The 23,256-nt window shown below is 42.7% G+C and overlaps 1 protein-coding gene and 1 long non-coding RNA gene across 16 annotated transcripts in view; one reads left to right on the top strand and one right to left on the bottom strand.

Annotated features, from left to right (window-relative positions):
* LOC122463403 overlaps positions 1–1,923 on the bottom strand; it is a 7,007-nt gene extending 5,084 nt beyond the window's left edge. For 2 of the 3 annotated variants that reach the window (XR_006286750.1, XR_006286751.1), the window contains exon 1: positions 598–1,139. This is a non-coding gene — a long non-coding RNA (uncharacterized LOC122463403). Of the gene's footprint in view, positions 1–597; positions 1,140–1,760 lie in introns of those variants that run through there. The other variant, XR_006286752.1, reaches the window with a different exon arrangement.
* ILF3 (interleukin enhancer binding factor 3) lies at positions 1,815–23,256 on the top strand. 13 transcript variants are annotated; one of them, XM_037887740.2, is made up of 21 exons: positions 1,949–2,065; positions 3,039–3,256; positions 7,595–7,687; positions 7,771–7,997; positions 8,327–8,507; positions 8,876–9,023; positions 10,341–10,432; positions 10,817–10,912; positions 11,276–11,387; positions 12,103–12,200; positions 12,611–12,722; positions 12,824–12,952; positions 13,231–13,430; positions 13,941–14,111; positions 14,608–14,745; positions 14,964–15,140; positions 15,425–15,581; positions 15,868–15,921; positions 19,684–20,049; positions 22,258–22,395; positions 22,603–23,256. In XM_037887740.2, exons 3-21 carry the CDS (start codon positions 7,685–7,687, stop codon positions 22,734–22,736), a joined length of 2,733 nt encoding a protein of 910 aa, XP_037743668.1. In that variant the 5' UTR covers positions 1,949–2,065; positions 3,039–3,256; positions 7,595–7,684; the 3' UTR covers positions 22,737–23,256. The 13 variants fall into 13 exon arrangements, with proteins under 13 accessions (XP_037743670.1, XP_043388959.1, XP_043388957.1 ...); XM_037887743.2 differs by having other exon boundaries at positions 1,971–2,065; positions 3,184–3,256; XM_037887742.2 differs by lacking the exon at positions 3,039–3,256 and having other exon boundaries at positions 1,815–2,065.

The following is a 23,256-nucleotide window of genomic DNA, read 5'->3' as shown; positions in this document are numbered from 1 at the left end:
TATTATTTATTATGTGCATTGTCAACTTGCCAACAGTCTGAAACCTGCTCCAAGTGAAATGTACAGATTTTTAAAAGCCACAATGCACCCAAGCATAATATTGGCTCTTGCTTGGAAACTGACTAGAAATGGCTTGTGTGGCAAGTTCACAAGACTGGCAAAGCAGGGACTTGATCCTGCAATCCTCACATGACTTCAATAGACTGAGTAAGCAGTGCAGAACTGGGCACCTGACCACCTTCAGGTCTGAGGCAAAGAGCAGTCACAGACTGCATTTGTTCATGGTTGGACCCCAATCTGTGGGCAGCGCTGGAGGAGGATGCTACCACTTCTCCCCTCCTGCCCAAGTCTGACCCTGAAGGATGGAGAATGGTAACAAGACAGGGAGGGGAGAGAGCATTGGAGAAACTGGCAAGTGTTCCCATTTTTCCAGCTTGGAAATACAGTCATCCACGCTCAAAGAGGGCAGGGGGGCTGCCACTGGTGAGCCTGAGTCCTGTCAGGTGAGCCTTCCTCATTGTGCTGAGGGTAAGAACCTCACACATGCATGCACACAAATGCAGAGAATGAGAAGATCTGAGCCCTTCCATACTCCACCTCATAACAGGTGTGAGGTGAGCAGCCACCCAGTGATCCTTCCCATGCTCCCTTCATGACAGGATGGACAGCTGCTGCCAGGCTCCCCAAAATCCTTTCTGCTCACATCTCATGCTTCAGGTGGTCACCTGCAGGGGTCAGAAAGAGATTGCCCAACCCCACAACCTATTCTGTATTTGCATTTTGTTTCTCTCCTTCCTCAGAAGCATCAGTGATGGCTACAGCTGGCTGGTTCTTGTTCACATCATGTTCAGAATCTAACTGAGTGCTATATGTGGATTTGGGAAGAATTTTCCCCCAGGTCAGATTGGCAGAGACCTTTGGGGGTTTTTTGCCTTCCTCTGTGGCTTGGGGTGTGGACTGCTTTCCAGGATCGTCTGGGTATATATCTCAATTAATCAGTTTCTTGCCACGGCAAGGGTCTTTGGCACTGGGACACCTCACTCCCTCCTATTCTCTTCCTGTGGCACATCACAGTTTAGCCTCCTGAGGGCTGTAATACCCTCAGGGCAGCTGCCCCCCCATGCCCCTTTTCCCTCAGAGCAGCCGCTCCACACTGCCCCCCACATCCCCTTCCCTTCAGGGCAGCCTCCCCACACTGCCCCCCATGCCCCTTTCCCCTCAGAGCAGCCGCCCCACACTGCCCCCCCGCCCCCTTCCCCTCAGGGCAGCTGCCCCCCCATGCCCCTTTCTCCTCAGAGCAGCTGCCCCACACTGCCCCCCACATCCCCTTCCCTTCAGGGCAGTCTCCCCACACTGCCCCCCATGCCCCTTTCCCCTCAGAGCAGCCGCCCCACACTGCCCCCCCGCCCCCTTCCCCTCAGGGCAGCCGCCCCCCATGCCCCTTTCCCCTCAGAGCAGCCGCCCCACACTGCCCCCCACATCCCCTTCCCTTCAGGGCAGCCTCCCCACACATGCCCCTTTCCCCTCAGAGCAGCCGCCCCACACTGCCCCCTTCCCCTCAGGGCAGCTGCCCCCCCCATGCCCCTTTCCCCTCAGAGCACCTGCCCCTTGCCCCCCTTCCCCTCAGAGCACCTGCCCCCCTCGCATTCCCTTGCCATCACGGTGGCTGCCGCACACTGCCCCTCTCCCCATGGATCCCCTCGCGTGGGGGCGGCCGGGGAGTCGTGGGGGGGGGCTAGCCCCGCCCCCTCGCCTCGCACCTGCCCCAGTTCCCGCGCGCCGAGCCACCTCCCCCTCGTTCTGAGCCCGCGGCGCCGCGCGCGGAGACGCAGATCCGAAGGAGGCGGAGCCTAGCCGGGCGCGCAGGTGACGTCGCAGCGCCGTCCCGCGCCGATTGGCGGGGAGCGGACCCGGCGGCCTCCCCACGTGATCCCTCCCTGCCCCCCCCGACGGCCCCCCTCCCCCATTCTCCCGCCGGCTCCTCCCCCCTCGCTGCAGTCGGAGCCGAACAGCGCTGCGCACCGCACCGTGTGGGGAGCCGGCGGCGGTGGGCACGGCCCGGCCGGTGAGTGCGGCCTCGGGGAGCCGGGCAGCAGCCGGGGAGCGGGGCCGGGCGAAGTAGGGGCCGCCCCCGGCCCGAGGGACTCCCCGCGCTGAGGCGGAGGAAGGGGGGGCGGTGCTGGGCCGCGGGGGGGCGGTGCTGGGCCTACTCCGAGGCCTGGCGGCCCCTTCCTGCCCGGCCTGAAGGCGAGCGGGTGCCTGGTCCCCCCCGGGCCCGGCCCGGCCCCCCACTCCGCTCGCCCCATTGTGCTGTGGAGACAAAATGGCGGCGGATGGCGGTTGGGCCGGGAGTAAAAGCGGGGGGGGGGGCGGGAGTGGTACGGCGCGGGCGCACAGGGGGGTGCTGCGCGCGCACCTCGCTCACCCCCTCGCGCGCTGCCCGGCTTGGGGCGGGGGGGGCGCGTGCGGGGTCTCGCGGCGGCCGCGGCTCCACGCGCTGCTTGCGGCCGCTTTGTTCTCGCGGCCGCCTTTGCAAATGGCGGCGGCGGCTGCTCCTCGCGTGGGGGGCCCGATCCTTCCTTCCTTCCTCCCTCCCCCCCCCCCCGCCCCCCTGCGCGGCGCGATGCAGGGATTCCCCCCTCCCGCCGTCCCGGGGCCGCCCGCTCCTCCTGCAGAGGGCGGAGCGCCGCATCCCGGGTAGGCCGCCCCCCGGCGTGCACCAGTGGCAGCCCGGGCAGAGAGCCGCGCTCGCTCAGTGCTCCCCTGCTGCGGGTGGTGGGGGGAGCGGGGGCCTGCCCGAGGCGCGCTCTGGTGCGGCAGGAGACACCTACTCCCCGAGGCCTGCATCCTGGCAGTAGGCTGCAGATCTCTGCCGTTCTCAGCGCAGTGAAACAGCGCTGCGGGGGAGGGTGAATCCGTCAGAGCACAGGCCCGAAGGGGCATGTAGCAGAGATGGGGAAACATCCGGCTGGGTCCCATTGAGTTCATCTCCCCACAGCTTCCCTGGTAGCTGAAATTTCTCCTTTGTTCTACTTCAGACCAGTTTTCAGAGCTGCTGGATTTCTGTGTAACTCAGAATTCAATGTAAAGTACGACTCGCAGATTGGTAATGGCATACCTACTGAAAAACCTGGAAATCTCTGCTTTCCATTAACGTCCTGCATCTCTTTACATTTGAGCCAGGTTTTGTAAATCTTCCCACAAACAGGCTGTTCTGGGACCAAGATTTGGACAACTCAAAAATGTGTCCTGTCCTGTAAGTGAATGAGAACTTGAAAGCCTACCGAACTGGTTATAAACAAAAATGAAATGGACTACCCAGTCTTATTCAAATTGAGGAAGTTAAAAAAAAAAAACTGTATAAATGGAGAAATAGAAACTATTTTTTTCCTCATCAAGCTAAGATATCACAGAATAGATGGGGTATCTTTATAAAAAACGCAAAAAGAAAAGAGGATTTGTGGCACCTTAGAGACTAACAAGTTTATTTAGTCTCTAAGGTGCCACAAGTACTCCTTTTCTTTTTGCAGATACAGGCTGTAACACAGCTGCTACTCTGAAACGTTTATAAAAAACAAAACTTTAAACCTTTAGCATTCTAATTACTCTCTTGCTTGTCACCCACATGAGCCAGTTTGGGCCATTACTTTGAAATGCAAGAACCCAATGCTTTATAGCATTGGAATAATTAGTTAAAACATGAAGTGGCAATGATAGGAGGAAGTTTTAGCATAGTAAAGAGCATGATGTGATTTCGAAGTGTGTGTGTGACACCTTTTTTAGTCCTTTTCCCACATTTTATTGAATGTTAACTTTGTGAAGCATTGTCGATAGTTCACACCATAAGTAGAATTAATGTTTTTAACCTATTCTGTGGTTACCTTTCCTGCAAGGTCTGAATCCTATGATGCTGCAGAAACCATAAGTAGGTCTTTTTTATTCTCACATTAAAAAGGAGTTTTTGTGATCTTAAGTGCATAAATAATATTAGTCTTAGAAAATTGGAAATTTCAGTTTAATCTGCTATAGCATTTTCTGGATGTGACCTTTAATTTTTTTTTATTGACACGATTCAGAATTTCTCATCTCACTTGGAGAGGGAACAGTACAGATGTCATTAACAAATATCAATGTATTGCTGTCAACACTTATTTACAAAATTAATATTCAGGGTACAAATAAATATAAAAGTAATTTTTAGTAAATTAAATAGATATTTGGCTAACAGGTGAGGACATTTTTGAGAATTGGTACAAATACTTTCAGAAGTATTCAGAATACAAACTCAGGCCTTCGGACAGGGATTAGAGAGGTTAGGACTTGTATATGTTCCTAACATATGACAAGGTGTGTGGCTATGTCAGAATACCAGCACACCTCTGTATTACAGGATAAGAATGAATTCTGGAATTGTCTGAGACATCTAGGCTTCAGTCCTGCAAACACGTACATGCTTATCCTTATTATTGCAGGTAGTCTCATTGAGCTAATGGGACTGCTCACAGTAGGAAAGTTTATCATGTTTGTAAATATTTGCAGAATTGCAGCCCTAGCTGTTTCTTTTAATATGTTATCATAAAAGGCTGCATGGTGAAAATTCCCCACTTGCTGTGTCAAAGGATTAATGATAGTGGGTTGTCTTCATCATAGGATATTACTTTGTGGGATTGGGGGACTGCCTTTTCCTTCTGTATTGGTACAGCACCTAGCACAATGGAGTCCTGGTCCATGACGGGGATCTAGGCACTATGATGATACAGCTAATAAAACATAGAGCAGCACTGCTTTAGTAAAATACTGAGTGTTTTGCCACTTCATTGCTAGCATTTTTTTCTTCCTAGCCCCTCACAATAGTTTATATTTATTTAAGATGTGTCCGGATTAATTGCAAATTAGTATTATTGAAAAAGTGATACGGCATCCTGAGTATATTGTCAATGCTAAGTATTTTTATAATACTCATCAGGGTGTTTTTGTTTTTACTGTTTCCTAAGATACCTGTCTGCATGGATCCCAGTGTAATTTAATGTAATAAAAGTTAAAATTTAGTCCCCTTTTTGTGAAGATGTATGTTCATTTGCAAACAGCTGAAATTCAAGTACATGTATTTGATTCTGATGTGTAAAATACAGTTGAGACACGATTGCCATGTAAATCTGAGGTAGGTAGGAAATGCCAGACAAGGTTAATATGGATGCATTTAAAATAGTTTGACAAAATCTTAATTGAAATTAAGCAGAGCCCAGTAGTGGCGTTGAAGTTAAGGGTCTGCCAGCATTTGTCTCCAACTATAATTTCTGTTGTAAACCTTTACAAATTTATTCATTAGCTCTGAGGCTTGATAACTTTGCATCACCTTTTTGAGCTCAGTAAGAATTTCGTGTTGGAGATGCCATATGCTTAGACATTTTTAGCCAGCACCTAACAGGTAATTTAGTTCCTTGAAGTTATTAGAAAACTAGGAGTTTGGGGTGGGGGATAAATTGACCTTGTAATATTTTGCAGAGAGAAATCATGGAGACTTACTAAAGATAAATATTTTCAAACTGATTTTGATTTACTGTCTCTATTCCAATAAACTGTTGGTTCTTGTCATATTCTTATTTCATAGTTTCCTGCATTCTTACTGCTATTTAGAACTAGAAGGGTAAAGCCAGTTTGGTGCTAGATTGTATTTTGGGCTTCATGCCAGAAGTCACCTGCACATCTGAAAACGTTCTTGGAAAGGTGTCGCCTTTCACAAAGAATAGATATGAATCCTTAGGAGATGAATCTTACTGCCATCTATCTACTATTAAAGAGTGATCCAATGAAGAAACAAAGGGGTAGAAGTTTGAGTTGATACAGAGTTAAAAAACAGTTATGGCGACCCCTTTCACATAGCAAGCCTTTTTTATATATTTAACACCATTATAAATGCTGGATACAAAGCGGGGTTTGGGGTGCAGGCTGACAGCTTGCGACCCCCCCATATGATAACCTCCCGACCCCCAGTTTGAGAAACCCTGGCATAAACTGTTTTAAAGCGTTTTGTTCGTTTCTAAAGATTACCTCAGAACAGTGATGAGTAGTTCCATGGAGATTCTTGTACAACTGTAGCACAATTATTATGGGAATTATCAAAACACTTGTATTCCTGCACAAAAATTAGCTATCTTAGTTTAGTTTGCACAAGTGTATTTCCTCATAGGTAGGCCTGGAAGGATTAGATTTTTATCAATAAACATGGATTTCATTGAACACACAAACTGATGGAAAAAATGTTAACATTAAAATTTACACATAGTCAAAGTAAGAAAAATGTTGTTTGAATTATTAGGGTTGGTTAGGGATATTTACTTTGTATATTTTGACATGTGATGTTGACAATTTGTTTTAATGGTTATAAAGCTTTAATTTTCTGAATCTCAGTGTTGTCTGTCATGAAATAATGGTTTGACCCTCCACGTAATTTCCTGCAACTGGTGAAAATTTAAACTGATAAAAATAACAAACAATGCTTAAAAATAGACATCAGTATTATCTGTCAGAAGTATAAAAAAACCCGAATTCTGCCATGCCTACTCAGAACACAAATAGTGAAACAAGGAAAACAAAAGTTAAGGCAACGAACATAACCATACTTGCTCATATATCATCATAGTGAAAAAGGCTGCCCGTTTACTTGTAGGCAGTAGGATGAGGTGGTGGTATGGGAAATAGATTATCGCAAGTGATCACTTAGACTGTCTGGGATGAGCAGGCATTGGAGGATCCTTTCTGCTAGGACACCAGGTTGTTCCTTTTGCCATGAAACTGCAGTGGTTAGTTAAGTTTGCAGTGATTCCATTTTTCATGCTCCACTTCACTAGTGGAAAGTAGTTTTGCATTAACTGGGGATTTAGTTAGGTTGCACTTAAAAATTCGGGTCTTTAAAATGTGGAGAGGGGCTTGTGTAGTGGATTTTTTTTGTAAAGAAAATGAGAGCGCGTTTTAGGCAGAGGGAGGCTAAATCACTTCCCCAAGGCCACAATGGGTACAGTGTAAGAGGTAGGATTAGAAATCAGGCAGTCTTTTTTGCTCAGACCATTGGACTCTTATAATTAAGTCTTTAGACAACATGAAACCTCACTCCTTTTGTGCTCTTGAATGAAATATAGCATAGGGTTGGCATTATACATTTAGGTCTGTGTAGTTATTTCACATGTTGCATTGCACATCTTGGATGTGTGGTAGTGGTTGTCAAACCTTTATTAAATAGATATATTTGATGTAGCACTTGATGAGCTGTGGAATGTTTTCATCCTTCTTCTCAAAGTAAGAACTTTTAAAGCAATCCATACATGTTAGAATGGTGTCCATATGGCAAACTTGATTTTGATCATTATTCTGCATTTGGGTTAATGTTCAGCTACTATATCAATGCCTATGGGTATTGGTCTTCAGGGGTAGAATACTTGGTCAGCTATAAACTGTTCATATGGTCCTAATCTGCACAGTTTATGCACCCAATTACTTTGATAACAAATTTGAGTTACAGGTATGTACTTACCAAGTAGACAGATGATTTATCAGTCCACCTACAAATCATTGGTAATTATTTTTCTGTTTTTAGATTATAGGAAGCTGTATTGGTTGTAGTTCCTTGGAGGAAGAAGTTAAATAAGTACTTTTTGAAAGCTTCAGCAAAGATTCAGAAGCAAAAATGGTAAGACTCTGAAATCTCCAGCTTTCAGAAATAAATATTATTCTTAGTCTATTATTAAATTGCATCAAATTTTGTCTTTTCAGCGACCGATGCGTATTTTTGTGAATGATGACCGCCATGTGATGGCAAAACATTCTGCTGTTTACCCAACTCAGGAAGAGTTGGAGGCAGTTCAGAACATGGTCTCCCATACAGAACGTGCTCTCAAAGCTGTATCTGACTGGATTGATGAACAGGAAAAAGTCAGTGGGGAGCAGCCAGAACCGGAGGCCATGGAAACAGTAGCTGAAGAAGAAAACAAAGAAGGAGGGTAAGTAACATTACTAGTCAGCTGTTTTATGGGGACTCTGTCAAGTGCTTCAGTAGTATTTTTTTTCTCTAGACTGGTAGTAATGTGCTCTGAAGTGCTTGAAAAGACATTAGTTCTCATTTTCTCCCTAATTCTGACATTCCATAGCCAGAGGAAATAAACGTGGAATTCAAGTAATTTTCCTATATGTGTATAGTAGTAGTACTCATATTTTGGATCTAAACCTTTACTGCTTTGTCCTGTGAGCTAGGTTAATTTAAGTGTCCTTTAAGTGCACTTCAGGCTTCGACTTTTGTGCTGCCATAACTGCATTTACATCTCTTTCACAGGGATCAGAAGGCTGCCGAGCATTTGACTAGGACCCTTCGTGGAGTGATGCGTGTTGGGCTTGTAGCAAAAGGTCTGCTACTGAAGGGAGACTTGGATCTTGAGCTAGTTCTCCTGTGCAAAGAGAAACCCACAACTGGTCTCTTGGACAAAGTAGCTGAGAATCTTGGAGTACAGCTTGCTGTGAGTAAAATCCTTTGATTGTGTATGCTTGTCACAGTGAACACACACAAGTGAATGGATTAAAGGGACTAGAAGGTTACTGGGATATTTATTAGGCTTCTTACTAAGACAGAATGGGAAAATGTGGTTAATATCTTTACAGAACCACCTTGTCTTTACAGAAACACCTTGTAAAGTAGGTGGATGTCATTTGCCGCAAACAATAATTTTATAATCTCACTTCATAAACTAACTAAACTGAAAAGTAAGTTATAGCATCCGTATGAGGCTTGTTGATACCCCTTAAGGGAAAGGGCGGTGCTGTGCACTTGGAAGAAATGCATAAATCCAAGAGAAAATTTCTAAATGGTAAAATTATTATATTGTAGACTATTACTGAAGATAAATATGAAATAATCCAGTCTGTGAGTGAAGCTGCAATTATCATTAAGAACACACAGGAGCCTCCATTGACACTGACCATTCACTTGACATCCCCTGTTGTGAGAGAAGAAATGGAAAAACTGTTAGCTGGAGGTATGGAAGACTGAAAACGGCTAACAGTCAGTCTGGGAACTTACGTTGTCTATTGCTAATCACTGTTAAAATGTGCTATTCAATTTCAGCTTAGGTAGTCCAAGTTGTTTGAGACAAAAATATTTCATGCAGACAAATTCAATTTCCAGATTGTAATACTACAAGAGACCATGGATGTGGATAATTAGAAACAGACTCCTAAAATTGAGTAGCACCTTTCAAGTGGTATTTCACTTTTCTTACTTGGGCCTTTAGTTCACTAATATGTAATGTTGTTTAAATCTTTTTTTTATACCTAGCCGTGTTAAAGGCCCATACAAATGACATCAAATGTAAGCTTGTACCTTAAAAAATATTGAAGGCTTCTTGTAAATGACTTTTGCATGTACATAAAATTGGATATGTTATATAAAATGGTTTGTGTTGCAGCAAAAATGATAGGTGCACTGTTGGGTCTCTTTGGCTGTTTTATCAGCTAAAGTTCAGAATTCCAGGACGTGATGCAGAGTTTTGGATAAAGTTAGACGCCATCCATGATCTTATTCAAACTTACTCTTTGGAATAAGACATCAAAAATATTTTCACTTGAAAAATCTCTTACTATAATCAGTTCTGTATCACAAGCATCACACTATTTGACTCATGAACTTGTATGCATAACAAGTGTTCGAACTAGCCTTATCTAAAACCCTGGTCTTCAGACACTTCAAAATTATTAACACAAATCTTCAGTTTTGCTGCAGCACAGACTGGAGAATATTTTTGTGCTCTATTGATTGTCTATGGTTCTGATATCTGACTTCGTCTACCAAGCCTTCTAGTTTGTCAATTTTAGGGACGCTGGACCTTTGACCAACAGGACGCACTCTGTCACGGGCCGGGGCCAGGGCAGTCAAGCCTTGTGGGCGGAGGGGGTTCCCTTGGCTTTAGAAAAGCCTTTACCTCTGCTCTGGATGTAGAGTGAGGGTTAAGTTCAAACTTCCTTTTCTGTTAGGTACCGTAGCATTCTACTTTCTGAAGCTTTGTTAAAGCAGTATAGGCTTTCTGTCCTCTCCTACACAGAATTCCTCTTTCCCCTCATAGTATAGGAGTTAGCCTATTCCCTGTTACATTAATCTCCCCCCTCTCTGCAGTGTGAAGTTCCAGTTAAGGGTAATAAAGTGAAGTGTACTGCAGACTATCCTTTCAGGTAAAGGGTATAGCTCGAGATCTTTTGGGAGCCTCCGCTGCCCTTTAGGAAGCTGCCTCATCCCCTCTCCACCTGACAGAACCCCCTTGGTCAAACTGTGCCTGTCTTCTTATTCCATCCACGAATAGAAACGCTATCAGTCAACGACACCCCGGACGTTCTGGACAGGCAGAAATGCCTTGCTGCCTTGGCGTCACTCCGACACGCCAAGTGGTTCCAGGTTTGCATTTTGTTCTTATATTTGTCTTTAAGTAGCCAGTTAAAGTTTACAAATATCTAACTTTATATTAAAGTACTTTAACATTGGACGATAGTTGTGCTGAACTTAGCGTCTGTCAACCATACAGTTGCTAAAGAAGCACTTAAGCGAATTTAATGTTCAGAGGAAACTTTTTTTAATGAGTAGATGCATAGTTGCTGCTTTGTGTTAAGAGTAATGTCGCTTTTGTACACTTTAATTACTATTACGTTATAAAATTGTAATGATGTAAATATATATTGTTTACCCTTGACAAAGTAGCACTGCAAAAATTAATATTTGTCTGCACATTAATTGGTTTTGGTATTTTTATTGAATATGTCTTTGCTTGATTACTTATTCTAGGCCAGGGCTAATGGTCTGAAATCGTGCGTCATAGTCATCAGGGTGCTGAGAGATCTGTGTACTCGGATTCCTACTTGGGGACCACTTAGAGGATGGGTAATTCTTTTTTTTTTTTTTAACTGTTTTCTGAATTGTTTGGTTTTATTCTTTGTCACTGGAGAGAACTGTTCTTCAGTCTGAAATGCCATTTTCACAGATTGCAACTTTCTTTAATTTGAAGACATTATTGAAGCATTTTGTTTTTGAAATATACACTTGAAGACTTTCTATATGATCACATACTTTGGAGCTGTAGGCTGAATTTAAAGTAATTTCTAAACTTATGGCAGTTACAGCCCTCTGCTTCTTATATTCACTTTGGCGATTCTTTTGCTTTTGCTTAGGCATTTGTTGTAAAGTTTCCCTAAAACAGTCATGTGTGTGCATCTCTCACTTTTTAAAATCTCAAATGTTTTACAGCCTCTGGAGCTGCTGTGTGAAAAATCAATTGGAACAGCTAATAGACCAATGGGAGCTGGTGAGGCCCTGAGAAGAGTACTTGAATGTCTTGCATCAGGAATTGTTATGCCAGGTTAGATGGTTCTCTGCGTATACATTTCAAAGCAAGAAATCACATGGGATGCAATTAAAGTTTGGTGCATTATAGTATTGTGTGGTACTTACAAGGCCCCCCTCATTGTCAGGGATGCTCTAGGTCAGTGGTTCTCAACCTATTTACCATTGTGGGTCACATATATGGCCCACAGTGTGGTATGTGGGCCGCATCCAGTGCTACCTGTATGGCCCTGAGGATGGGCTGTAGCTCTGTGCTGATTGGGTTGCAAGCGGCCCATGGGCCGCAGGTTGAGAACCACTGGTCTAGGTATACTTGATCCTGCCTCAGCGCGAGGAGAAGGACGAGATGACCTCTCGGCCCTTCCAGCCCTACATTTCTGTGATCCTGTGTTTGCACAGTTGAGATTTAAAAGTTCATAAAAATATGTAGCATAAATGGGTATTACAGTACCATCGTTTTATCTAGGGCACATGGACCCATGATGATAAGCCCTGCAGTGTGAAGTACCAGATTCTACAAGTGTTAAATTGGTTGTCTTACTTTCTAAGTGGTATTAACCAACTTCACTTATAATTGTACTTGTAAAATAATCCAGATAAATTTCAAAATGTTGGACGTTGATCGGTGTTACACAGATGAGTGTTGAATGATGCCAAGGGAATACTTAGTTTAGTTTTTTTAGAAACACTAGGATAATTCTCTGCATATCTTCCTTGTTTCCTGCCTTCAGATGGTTCTGGTATTTATGATCCTTGTGAAAAAGAAGCCACTGATGCTATTGGGCATCTAGACAGACAACAAAGGGAAGATATCACACAGAGTGCTCAGGTATAGTTTTGCCTACAGATGTTGCAAAAACTTAATGAGTTCAATTTATGTTGAACTTCCATATTGGTTAATGGTAGTCTAGTAACCTCTCTGAGGTTGGTTTTAATTTTTTTAATACTTAGTCATGTAAAAAAATGGGTCTCACACTAAAAAAGAAATTTATAGTTTCATCTGCCAGAAGCAAAGTATCAGGTTTTAAGTAGTGACTTACCGCTGTGGCCCAGGTTTTGGATTGAACTTAGAATTCTAAGGAGCATCCCATTTAAACTGAGCTGTCTTTTTTGGTGTGTTTTTTGTTGGTTTTTTTTTTGAGCAGGGGTGGGTAGAAGATTCCTCTTTGAACCTCTGCAGTGAGCAAATATTACTTTAGCAACTTGTGCATCCCATTAACATGTGTTCCATCTTTTTAGCATGCTCTGAGACTTGCTGCTTTTGGCCAGCTTCACAAGGTCTTGGGGATGGATCCCCTGCCTTCCAAGATGCCCAAGAAACCAAAGAACGAAAATCCAGTTGACTACACTGGTAGGTATTGGAATAAACAAATACATTCTCAGTGCCCAGTGCTCTTGCTACTCCATCACTCAGTAGTTGATATATTTAGCTGCCTCTTATGATCTTTACAGTCCAGATTCCCCCCAGTACCACATATGCCATCACCCCAATGAAGCGTCCTATGGAGGAGGATGGAGAGGAGAAGTCTCCCAGCAAAAAGAAAAAGAAGATTCAGAAAAAAGGTATTGAGTTAACCAGAGGTAGGTAACAAGTTGCTGCCTAAGAGCTGTTTTCAGACTAAATGAGGGGCAAACTGCAGAAGAAAGTGTTTCTTGTGGAATGGCTTGTAAATCTGAGTGACTGGATTTTTCTCCTGCTTTTTAAGGCTTTATCTACTGTAAATGATCCTTTCAAATCTGTACTTCTAAACAAGAAGTCCACAGTGGCAGATTGTAACCTCTTATTGTCTGAACTCAGTTGTCAAGTTTGTCTTAAAACAAATGTGTATGTCTAACAAACAAACTGTTTTTGTGTTTAGAGGAAAAAACTGAACCTCCCCAGGCTATGAATGCACTGATGAAATTAAATCAGCTAAAACCTGGTCTCCAGTACAAACTTGTGTCTCAGACTGGTCCGGTTCATGCTCCTATCTTTACTATGTCCGTGGAAGTCGATGGCAGCACGTTTGAGGCATCTGGACCTTCGAAAAAGACAGCCAAATTGCATGTGGCAGTAAAAGTAAGAGCTTTGTCTTCATGTAAACACTTTTTTTTCCCCCCCTTCAAATTCCTTTCTCTAAAACACATTAGTATCCAAACAGTTACTCCCTTAAACTTCTTCTGGAAGATCATGTTAGAAATCATATGTGAAGTGTATAGGCCCTTCTACACTGGGTACAGTTTTGTGTTGAAGTTAAAACACTGAAATAGTAGCAGCCCTTGACGGATTAAGTAAATCACTAGCCAAAAGACTTTACCCTTCTTGTTGCCAATGTTTAAAGGGCCTGCAGGGCTTGGGGGAATGGTTATAGCCTCCTGGAAGTTTTAGCACCATCAGTGGGGATGGATGAAGCTTGGGCTAATACTACATTTGGAATGAATGGAGGTAGTTGTAATTTCTGGGACAGGGCCAGTGGATCCACTTCTACACAGCCCTCTCAGCTACTTATCTCACAGTTGGGGTATAAGAGGCATGGAGGATATAGTGTCAGTACTTCTCAATGGCCTGTCTCCCTTCCCGCACCCCCAGGTGTTGCAGGATATGGGTTTACCTACAGGAGTGGAAGGCAAAGAGTCTGGAAAAGGAGATGAATCGGCAGAAGAAACAGAACAGAAACCAGTAGTTGCTCCTCCTCCTCCTGTAGTGGAAACTATCTCTACACCCAGTGCTGCTTCTCCTCCCTCAGAGCAAACTCCAGAGGTGAGCACAGACTTCTTACATCTTTTGAGACCAAGTCTTTCCTCCAACCTTCAGGAGAGCCGTGTTGTGACAAGCTGCTTAAATGATTCTTTCACTCATGAGTCTGAAACTCTCAAGCACTTTTTAAAAGGAATACTGTCCACTTGAGTTTCAGTGGAGTTTTGATTAAATAGTGTGTCCTGAAACTCCTTACAATTCCGTAAAATATTTGAGGATTTTTTCTCTCCTGTTTTAAAGGGGTGTTCTAAGTAAGGAGCACACTGACTATACATAATGCTGACAAATGCAAAATAAAACTGATAAAAATCATTAACTTTTCAGTTACGATAATTATAAGGGTTATAGCTGAAACTTTTATTCCTCAAACTTAACTTTCAATGTAACTTTCCCTTTAAGACTAACATTTTCCTTAATTATGAAAACCACAAACATACACTGGATAACTCCAAGTCCAACAGCTCTTTGTACCTTTAACGGCACTTCTAATTTATTTTAGAATGTGAAACAACAGGGACCAATCCTGACTAAGCATGGCAAGAATCCAGTGATGGAACTCAATGAGAAGAGGCGTGGTCTAAAATACGAACTGATTTCAGAAACAGGTGGCAGCCATGACAAGCGCTTTGTCATGGAGGTGAGCGACTTTGTAGTCCTCTGTACACAAGGTTACATTTATAGACATTCTATGCAGCTTTAACTTCCAGGCCTAGTAAAATTTCACTAGTTCATACTAATTTCTGTCTGACACTGTGCATGGAAGTAGCAAGCTATGCCATAATTTACCAACATAGCAGTGACAAAAGTGACATCTCTTGTGTGATTCATAGCATGGTTATTTAATCTATTTCTAAGGTTGAGGTTGATGGGCAGAAATTTCAAGGAGCTGGCTCAAACAAAAAAGTGGCAAAAGCCTACGCTGCTTTAGCTGCCCTAGAGAAGCTGTTTCCCGATGCTCCAGTTGCTATTGAGCCCAATAAGAAGAAAAGAGCCCCTGTACCTGCAAGGGGAGGACCCAAGTTTGCAGTAAAGGTAGGTACACTTGCTGGTGATTTTAAATGTTTCTGTTCTGTGTATGTAACCTAAGCAATATTACTCAACGCCCCAGAGAGGCAGAGGAGTGGTGGTTGTTATCCCAGTTTGCCTTCGGAGAAACGGAGATTGATTTACCCCTAGGTTTAGAATTAGGGCCAAACACTCAGGTTCGTAGCTCAGTTCTACCTGCACTGGACTTTAGAAACACAAATCCATTTCAGGTTGGGCACTGAAATGCTGATTTAAAAATAGGGTTGTGTAACAAGGTGTCTCTTCCACAGCAGCATAATCCAGGTTTTGGAATGGGAGGCCCCATGCACAATGAAGTGCCACCTCCCCCAAATCTGCGTGGACGTGGCAGAGGAGGCAACATCAGAGGCCGTGGCAGAGGCAGAGGTGGATTTGGTGGTGGCAATCATGGTGGCTATATGAATGCTGGTGAGTTACCATGAATGTTTCACTCTACTAACTAGAGGTCTGCTGTCGCATGTTAAACTTAATACATGTAAAGTGAAGTAGCTGTTCACAAGTAGGGTATCTCCGATGGAGTTGATCAGCTTTCTTGGTTTAAGCATATAGGTGGTAATAGAGTTCCTACATTACACAAATTAGATAACTTACACTGTAGCTTATTGGAAGTGAAGTTTGTTTTAATGAGCTTTTCATTCCTTTCATTAACAATAGAAAATGAATATCTTAGAGTAATTGCTTTCCTCCATTCTAGGAGCTGGATACGGAAGCTATGGTTATGGAGGAAATTCTGCAACAGCAGGCTATAGTAAGTGTTAAGGTTTTAATCTTTGAAACACAGCACCCAACTGGGGTTACTCGAACTCTGGGTTTCAACATACAGTGATATACCTGTACCTGAACCATCATAGCATGTTCATTTTAAAATGAGAAATAATGAAAGGGAGCTGAATCAGATGTTTAAAACTTAAACTCAAATCCAGGTAACATCAGGTTTCCTCTTCAAATGTGAATATTTTAAATTTCTCTGCTTTAAGCCATGTGAAGCAATCCACCACTCTTGTGAATAAGATTTTCCTGAAAATACACAGCTATTTGTCTTGAGAAGAAGCCTTCATTGGGGGGTGACAGGAGCAGAGAAATCTAAAACATGACTTTCAAATGTGGCGCATTTTGCCATCTTCAAAAGAATTCTAATTTTTTTCTCTGCTCTGTCTCCCCCTTTTGTAGGTGACTTTTTCACAGACTGCTACGGCTATCATGATTTTGGGTCTTCCTAGATCATCTAAAAGTATTGCAAAAAACAGCTTTTTACTCCAATTTTCTCGAACTCCAAAACCCAAAGTGTTCGTGCTGTGTCCCTGTGCTTCACTGGGTTTCTCAACAGTGGCTTTTCACCGCAGCTTGTCTGAAACTATTAGCCGGCAGAACTTAAGACAGTGGCAGTTTTTATTGTGATTTGCCTTTGAACTTGGTCGTAATTTGATGTACACAACAGGGGGAACTAATTATCCAAGAACGTTTTTGTGCAGTTTGCACAAATTTTAAAGTCAGCTCTGTTCAGCATAAAGGCAAAAAGCCCACCTTTGCTTTTTATGGAAAGCATTACTTTATTTTTAAGAAACAAATACTGAAGTTTTAATCTACCTTTGTCTTAATTTACAGCAGGTTTTGTACAAAATTTAAGCCTTTTAATAAACACCAGAACTTGGGTTGATGCCTCTGACAGTAGGGAAGATACTTCCAGCGTTTCTGAATCTAGTACAGCCCAGCATTTTAAGCATGCAAAATGGTGACTTGTATGTGCAATCATATGTGCTAAATTAATCTTTACATCCTTTGTAATACACTGGTGAATAAATGCTGGAGGGGTGTGACTTATTGTGGCTGCTAGCTAGTATACTGTCAAAGGTATTGTACTGTGCTTCCAATACTGGTACAATAAATATCCAGGCGTTAAGGAGTTGATGTAAAAGTGTTAGTTTTGATGACTTCTTAAAAATGCATGGGTTCATTAGTTACATAAAAATGGGCTTTTTTGATCCAAGCATAAAGGGCCTAAAGCACTTCAAAAACTAAAATGTCCAAGGGTTGCAAACTCAGCAGGCTGACTGGCTGCTCAGGCCATCTGATATTCTCTGTAGCTTATGCCTCTTGTAAAATGCACATTGCCCTAAAAGCAGAAGTATTTAATAGCCCGGACAATGAAACTTCATAAGAGTTTGAAGTCTCAGGGAATAAATTGCCTTTTGAGACTCTGTAATATTTAATAAAACATCATGTGTTCGGTCCTTTATTCTTGCTATGATACTTATGTTTCAAAATTGTATTTTCTTTGTCACTGTTCTTTTTAGCTGCAAATCCTGAAGCATTGCATTAATTTAATTTGTGAGGCTCAATAACATTTGAGTTAACTCAATAATTTAAACTGGTGAAAACAGTAACCTGTCAAACATCCGGTTGCTGAAACCTCCTTGGGCAAAATTTTAAATATTCAGTGTGAACACTTTTTAAAAAAATAATGCATGTCCTATTTTTTTTAGAAAGTTATTGTTTGAGATAATGTCTTTTTATACAAGGGAATAGATATTGTTCTGAATGAGGTGAAAATGCCATTTTTTTTAAATGAATACATGTTAAAGTAACTTGTGTGTTGGATATTTTTATTCAGTAGTTTTAACTGAACAGTGGTGGAATTTAGGTGTTGAACAGTGTGAACACTTGCTTAGTTAAATATAAAATGTTCATCTAGAAATGACTGTCCCAAAAGCTGTCTTAACTCTCTTGGGAAAAGCATCAACTTCCACCATTTACGTTTTCAGCTCAGGTGATGCAGGTTTCTCCCTCACCTCCCATTCGGAAGAAGCTCACTTCTGCATTCTTTCATATATTCTTTTGCTATAACTCTGGATCTCTGTTTGTACCAAAGACTGGAGTTTAGTACCAAGCTACACACTACAGGAATATTTTTTGTTGTGGTATGGTATAACCATGTTATAACTTCTTTTAGGTGGAAAGAACTATTAAAGAACCTTGTTTCTGCCCTATTGAAATGTGGCCTTCTGCCCACAGAAGAAGAGAATGTTATAACATGTTTATTTGCATAGTGTGGAAAGGGCCTTACCCTAATTTGGAGGTGGGGTGAAGTCCATTTAAATGGTTATTCCAGGAATATTAGAAGTTTTAAACTAGTATGCAAAATAAAGAAAAAAGCTGGATGGTTCCTAGAGCTAGCTCTTCTGTACAAACTGCAGTTTGTATGTTGGAAATGAGCTCTGATTCACGTTCCATCATTCAGATGTGCTTTTTAAAGTTTCACAAATGTGGAGCTGTTAAAGGTCACAAGCTTACTCCTGGACTTTTTAACCTTACATTCTTCTCTATTTGAGAAGTACTATGTTCTTATTACACCCCTCCTTTGTTTCTAATGTAGTTTAACTCAGTAAAACTCCACCTGTCTCTGAAGCATCACTTAAGCTCCTGGAGCTGTGCGTACTCTACTGTGATCAGTGATGCAGGTTTTTGTCTAGATCCTAGTGGCTGTTGTTTCTTGGTAAATAAGAATCATGACCTTTATTAAAAAATCAAAATGCAACATACCTGCTCTCATCTTAAGTTATTAAAGTAGGCCAGTTATCTAGGGCCTGAACTGAACAATCCCGTTAAACCTGAACATGTTTAAATTGGGCAGGAAAGTAGTTATTCAACAGTGCAAGATCCAGTCTGTTAGTGCCACAGGTCGATCAGAAAATAAGTTTCTAGCTGCCAAAAGACTAAGTACAAGGTTATTCCAGTTACTCCTGTTGGGGATCCTCAGCCCTAACACAGGGTTCTGGTAACCTTCTGAGTTCATGCTGATGCCAGAATTCGATGGAGTGAGCACTTTGGTACAGTTGAATAAGCTTTGTGTGAGGCATCTTTGATTTCAGTCAGATTATTCCTGTTCAGACAGCATTTCATGTGGAAAGCGCTCTTTATTGTAGAGCGATTTGCATGGGTGGTGGCTCTCAGTCCTTGTCGCTGGAGTAAGATTCGTCCTGATTTTCATTCCTTTTCTGTGGAGAATGAGCGTCAATTGTCATTGGTGGCTAGCTTGTCTCCAGTGTGATTTGAGGACGAGACCAACTAACTTTGTAGAACATTAAGTAATAATTGTTAGATATTGTAACATGCATTGGAAAAACCACTAGTCACCTTGAAATTAGTTCTAGAATTTGATAGAGATCCTTAAAGTTCTACACACATTTAATTCCTAGGACTTGAAGAGTTGTTTAATGAGCAGTGATAGTAACTGGAAGATCCTATGTCAGTGTGTATCGTGATTCCTTATCTACTTAAATGAACAAAATGTTACACCTGTTGGCCTTGTCTGGAATTACTTAAATCTTCTTGTGTTGGTCAAAATAGTTCTGGAGTCTAAACTGCTGCTTATATAATGTCAAAACATCATAGTGTGATACAAGGCACACAACCATTTACATTTAATAAGGTATTTTAAAACAAAGTGGTGGAGTGACTGTTTCCTCAAGCCTGTCAGAAACACCGTTTGACTTCCTCTTCCTTTGTTCAGGCCAGTTTTATAGCAATGGTGGTCACTCCGGCAACACAGGAAGTGGTGGAGGTGGTGGTGGCGGCGGGGGCTCCTCTGGCTATGGATCCTACTACCAAGGTGGTGACAACTACAGCTCACCAGTTCCACCCAAACATGCTGGAAAGAAGCAGCAGCATGGAGGACAGCAAAAACCTTCCTATGGGTCAGGGTATCAATCCCACCAAGGCCAGCAACAGCAGTCATACAACCAAAACCAGTACAGCAATTATGGCCCTCCACAAGGCAAACAAAAAGGATATAATCATGGACAAGGCAACTACTCTTCTTACTCTAATTCCTACAACTCCTCTGGAGGATCAGACTACAACTACGAGAGCAAATTCAGTGAGTGGGGGATTGTTTATAAGGACCTAAGTAGATACTTAGGGCTAAAATGCTACATTTGGGGGCCAGACAGAGACTTCCACAGGGATTATGAAGTCTTTTTGGGGTGAGCAGGTGGTATTGCCTTAAACATTAGAATTGTAGTGAGCTTCAGGAGTTGTGATGATGGTACTTCAATGCCATGTTGGCATGAGAGTCCATTATGGGTGTCTTGCTCTGCTGAAACTTCCTTTATTGGTTAAGGATCAGTGTCGTGGAATCAGGGACATGAACAGGGTTTGAAAGAATCTTCAAGGCCCGTAAACACTTCTGTCCAGAAATACTGTTTCTTCATGCAAAAACAATGAGGAGTCCTTGTGGCACCTTAGAGACTAACAAATTTATTTGGGTATAAGCTTATGCCCAAATAAATTTTAGTCTCTAAGGTGCCACAAGGACTGCTTGTTGGTTTTGCTGATACAGACTAACATGGCTACCACTCTAAAACCTGTTTCTTCATGATATACAGTCCAAATGAAAGATGGCTAGTGAGAGACTGACTAGCCCTTGATCATGTGTCTGGTCTGAGATGCAGAGAATTACAAATTCTAAATGCAGGCCCATTCTGTGTAGCTGGCCTTTCTATTCCTGGTGATTCTGGGCAGAAAATCTGTGGGTTTGACATAAACATATCCTCCTATTTCGTGTAGTTTAGATACCGTATTTAGTGTTCAACTGGAAAGAAGTAGGACTCCCAGTGAATGTAAATCTGTATTCTAAAATGGACACCCTGTGCACTTCATTCCAGAGTGAGATGGTATCCATATTCAGGATCTGAATCTGCTAGAATAATGTAGGTAGTTAGTGAAGTTAAACTGTCCCTGTTACACGTAGGGCTGGTCTACATTGGAAACTTAAGTCAGCATAGCTACATCTCTCAGCTGTGTGACAAGCTACACCCCTGAGAGAAAGCTAGGCTGGCCTAAACCCTTGTATAGACAGTGCTAGGTCCACGGAAGAATTCTTCCATGGATGTAGCTACTGCCTCTCAGGGAGGTGGGTTAACTACAGCAATGGGAGAACCCCTCCTATCGCTGTAGTGAGTGTCTACACCGAAGAGATTCAGTAGAGCTGCAGCTGTGCCGCTGTAGCATGTTAAGTAGAGACACAGCCTTAGTAGTTTGCTGCCAAATGTAGCAGATTGGCCTTTTGACCTGTTAGACTGATCTCTCTCCCATTCTGATGCTACTTCCCATGATCAGTCAGCGCTGTACCAAGGAGAGACTATAGTCTGTTATAGGGTAACTTCTCCACAGCCTGTACAGTTGTGCTGCGTCTTTGTGGATATTGTCTGCTACATTACCACTAACGTGATCAGTTGGGCATTTAGTCTTTAATCACTTTAGAAGAATAAACATTTGATAGTTCTGGTCTTTCCATCACAAATCAAACTGCTTCAGGGCACTTATGCCAAAAGCCAGCCTGCCTGTTTACGTACAACACCCATGTAGTTTTTGGCTAGGCAAGGCTAATTGAGGAGTAATGGTCTCAAGTTGCAATGGGGGAGGTTTAGATTGGATATTAGGAAAAACTTTTTCACTAAGAGGGTGGTGAAACACTGGAATGCGTTACCTAGGGAGGTGGTAGAATCTCCTTCCTTAGAGGTTTTTAAGGTCAGGCTTGACAAAGCCCTGGCTGGGATGATTTAACTGGGAATTGGTCCTGCTTCGAGCAGGGGGTTGGACTAGATGACCTTCTGGGGTCCCTTCCAACCCTGATATTCTATGATTCTATGAGGCCACCCATGTGACTCAGCCAAAAAATTACCCAAGTCCCCACTCTCCACAAAAGGTATTTTTTTACTTGCATGAGCCGTTCTTCCAGCTGTCGGCCAGACCCCCCAGCCATATGCAATTTACAGGCTGTGGAGAAGTTACCCTGTCTCAGACCGTAGTCTCTCCTTGGTGCAGCTCTGACTGATGAAGCCTCTCCTGCGCTGGCAGCTAAGCCTGGGGCACTTTTGCCAGCCAAAGGCTGCAGGGGAAAGATTTTCTCTAATTGAACACTTGGCCATAACCCTTACTTTGACGAGTCATAAACTCCTTGGCAGTTTCTGTTACTAACTCAGTTCTATATTGATAGTCTAGATATTTTTTATGGTGTCCTGGTCTAAGAGCAGAGTTGCAGACTTCATTGTCAGCGTTGCTCAGCGTGTGTTCTCAATTGCAGGTTACGGTGGCGGCAGTGGCCGTGGTGGAGGTGGAGGAAATAACTATGGGTCAGGAGGTGCCTCATACAATACTGGTTCACACAGCGGCTATGGGGGAGGATCTGGGGGAGGAGGGTCGTCTTACCAAGGTAAGCAAGGTCAGTACACAACCCTCTTCGGCTCTCCTTTGTTAAATGTTTTTGTGTGTGGTGCGAAGATGCAGTCACCACTCTTCTGTTTTCTGTGTGCGCTCTGCTGGATGGCAGCCCAGACTGGATAAGTAACAACAATTCTTGTTGCGTACTGTTGTGTTAAAATAGCTCGTCTCAACATGGTTTAGATGAACTCTTCTCTCTCCATTTCAGGTGGATATTCTTCTCAGACTAACTACAGCTCTCCAGGTTCAGGCCAGAATTACAGCGGACCCCCAAGTTCCTACCAAGCTTCCCAAGGCGGCTACGGCAGAAACGATCACAACATGAATTATCAGTACAGATAAACCGACCCTTTCTCCGTGGGTGTGAAGTTTTGTTACCTTCCGCACTTGCGCACCCTTTGAATATTCAGTTTTATTGCATCACAGTAAACATGTAAACCCCCGTTTCCATGTTGCAGTGCTCTTTGTGATATCCGTCACTAATGGTCGAGTACCTGTAATTCCATACTTAGCTGTATTTTGGACATCTATGTATTTAATGGTTTGTTAGTTGCCATTACAACTTTGTCTAAATAGAATTTTTGAGTTAATAAAATTTCAGTATCCTTTTTCTATTTAAAATTGTCATTCAAGTGTTAACCCAGTATGGCTTTAAATAGATAAGGGATATGCCATCTGTTAATGCTTTTGTGAAGTGAGTTAAACAAGCTTTCTGTATTTTAATGCTTTAGTGTTTCAGTTTTATAAGTGAAGATTTTATTTTAAAAACCAGTGGGAAAGAGTGGGTTTTGTATGTCTGGATCATTCAGGCAGTACATCTTGATTAAGCTGAATGTAGACAAATAAACACAAACTCTTGATG

Source organism: Chelonia mydas, chromosome 20 (genome assembly GCF_015237465.2).
Source record: "Chelonia mydas isolate rCheMyd1 chromosome 20, rCheMyd1.pri.v2, whole genome shotgun sequence".
NCBI lineage: Eukaryota > Metazoa > Chordata > Testudines > Cheloniidae > Chelonia > Chelonia mydas.
This window is presented reverse-complemented; position numbering and strand designations above follow the sequence as displayed.

Excerpts from the sequence above, each read along its gene's own strand:
- ILF3 (XM_037887742.2), top strand. Across the intron at positions 11,388-12,102 it reads ATCAGGAATTGTTATGCCAG|ATGGTTCTGGTATTTATGAT; the intron begins GTTAGATGGTTC and ends TCCTGCCTTCAG. Across the intron at positions 13,431-13,940 it reads AATTGCATGTGGCAGTAAAA|GTGTTGCAGGATATGGGTTT; the intron begins GTAAGAGCTTTG and ends CCGCACCCCCAG.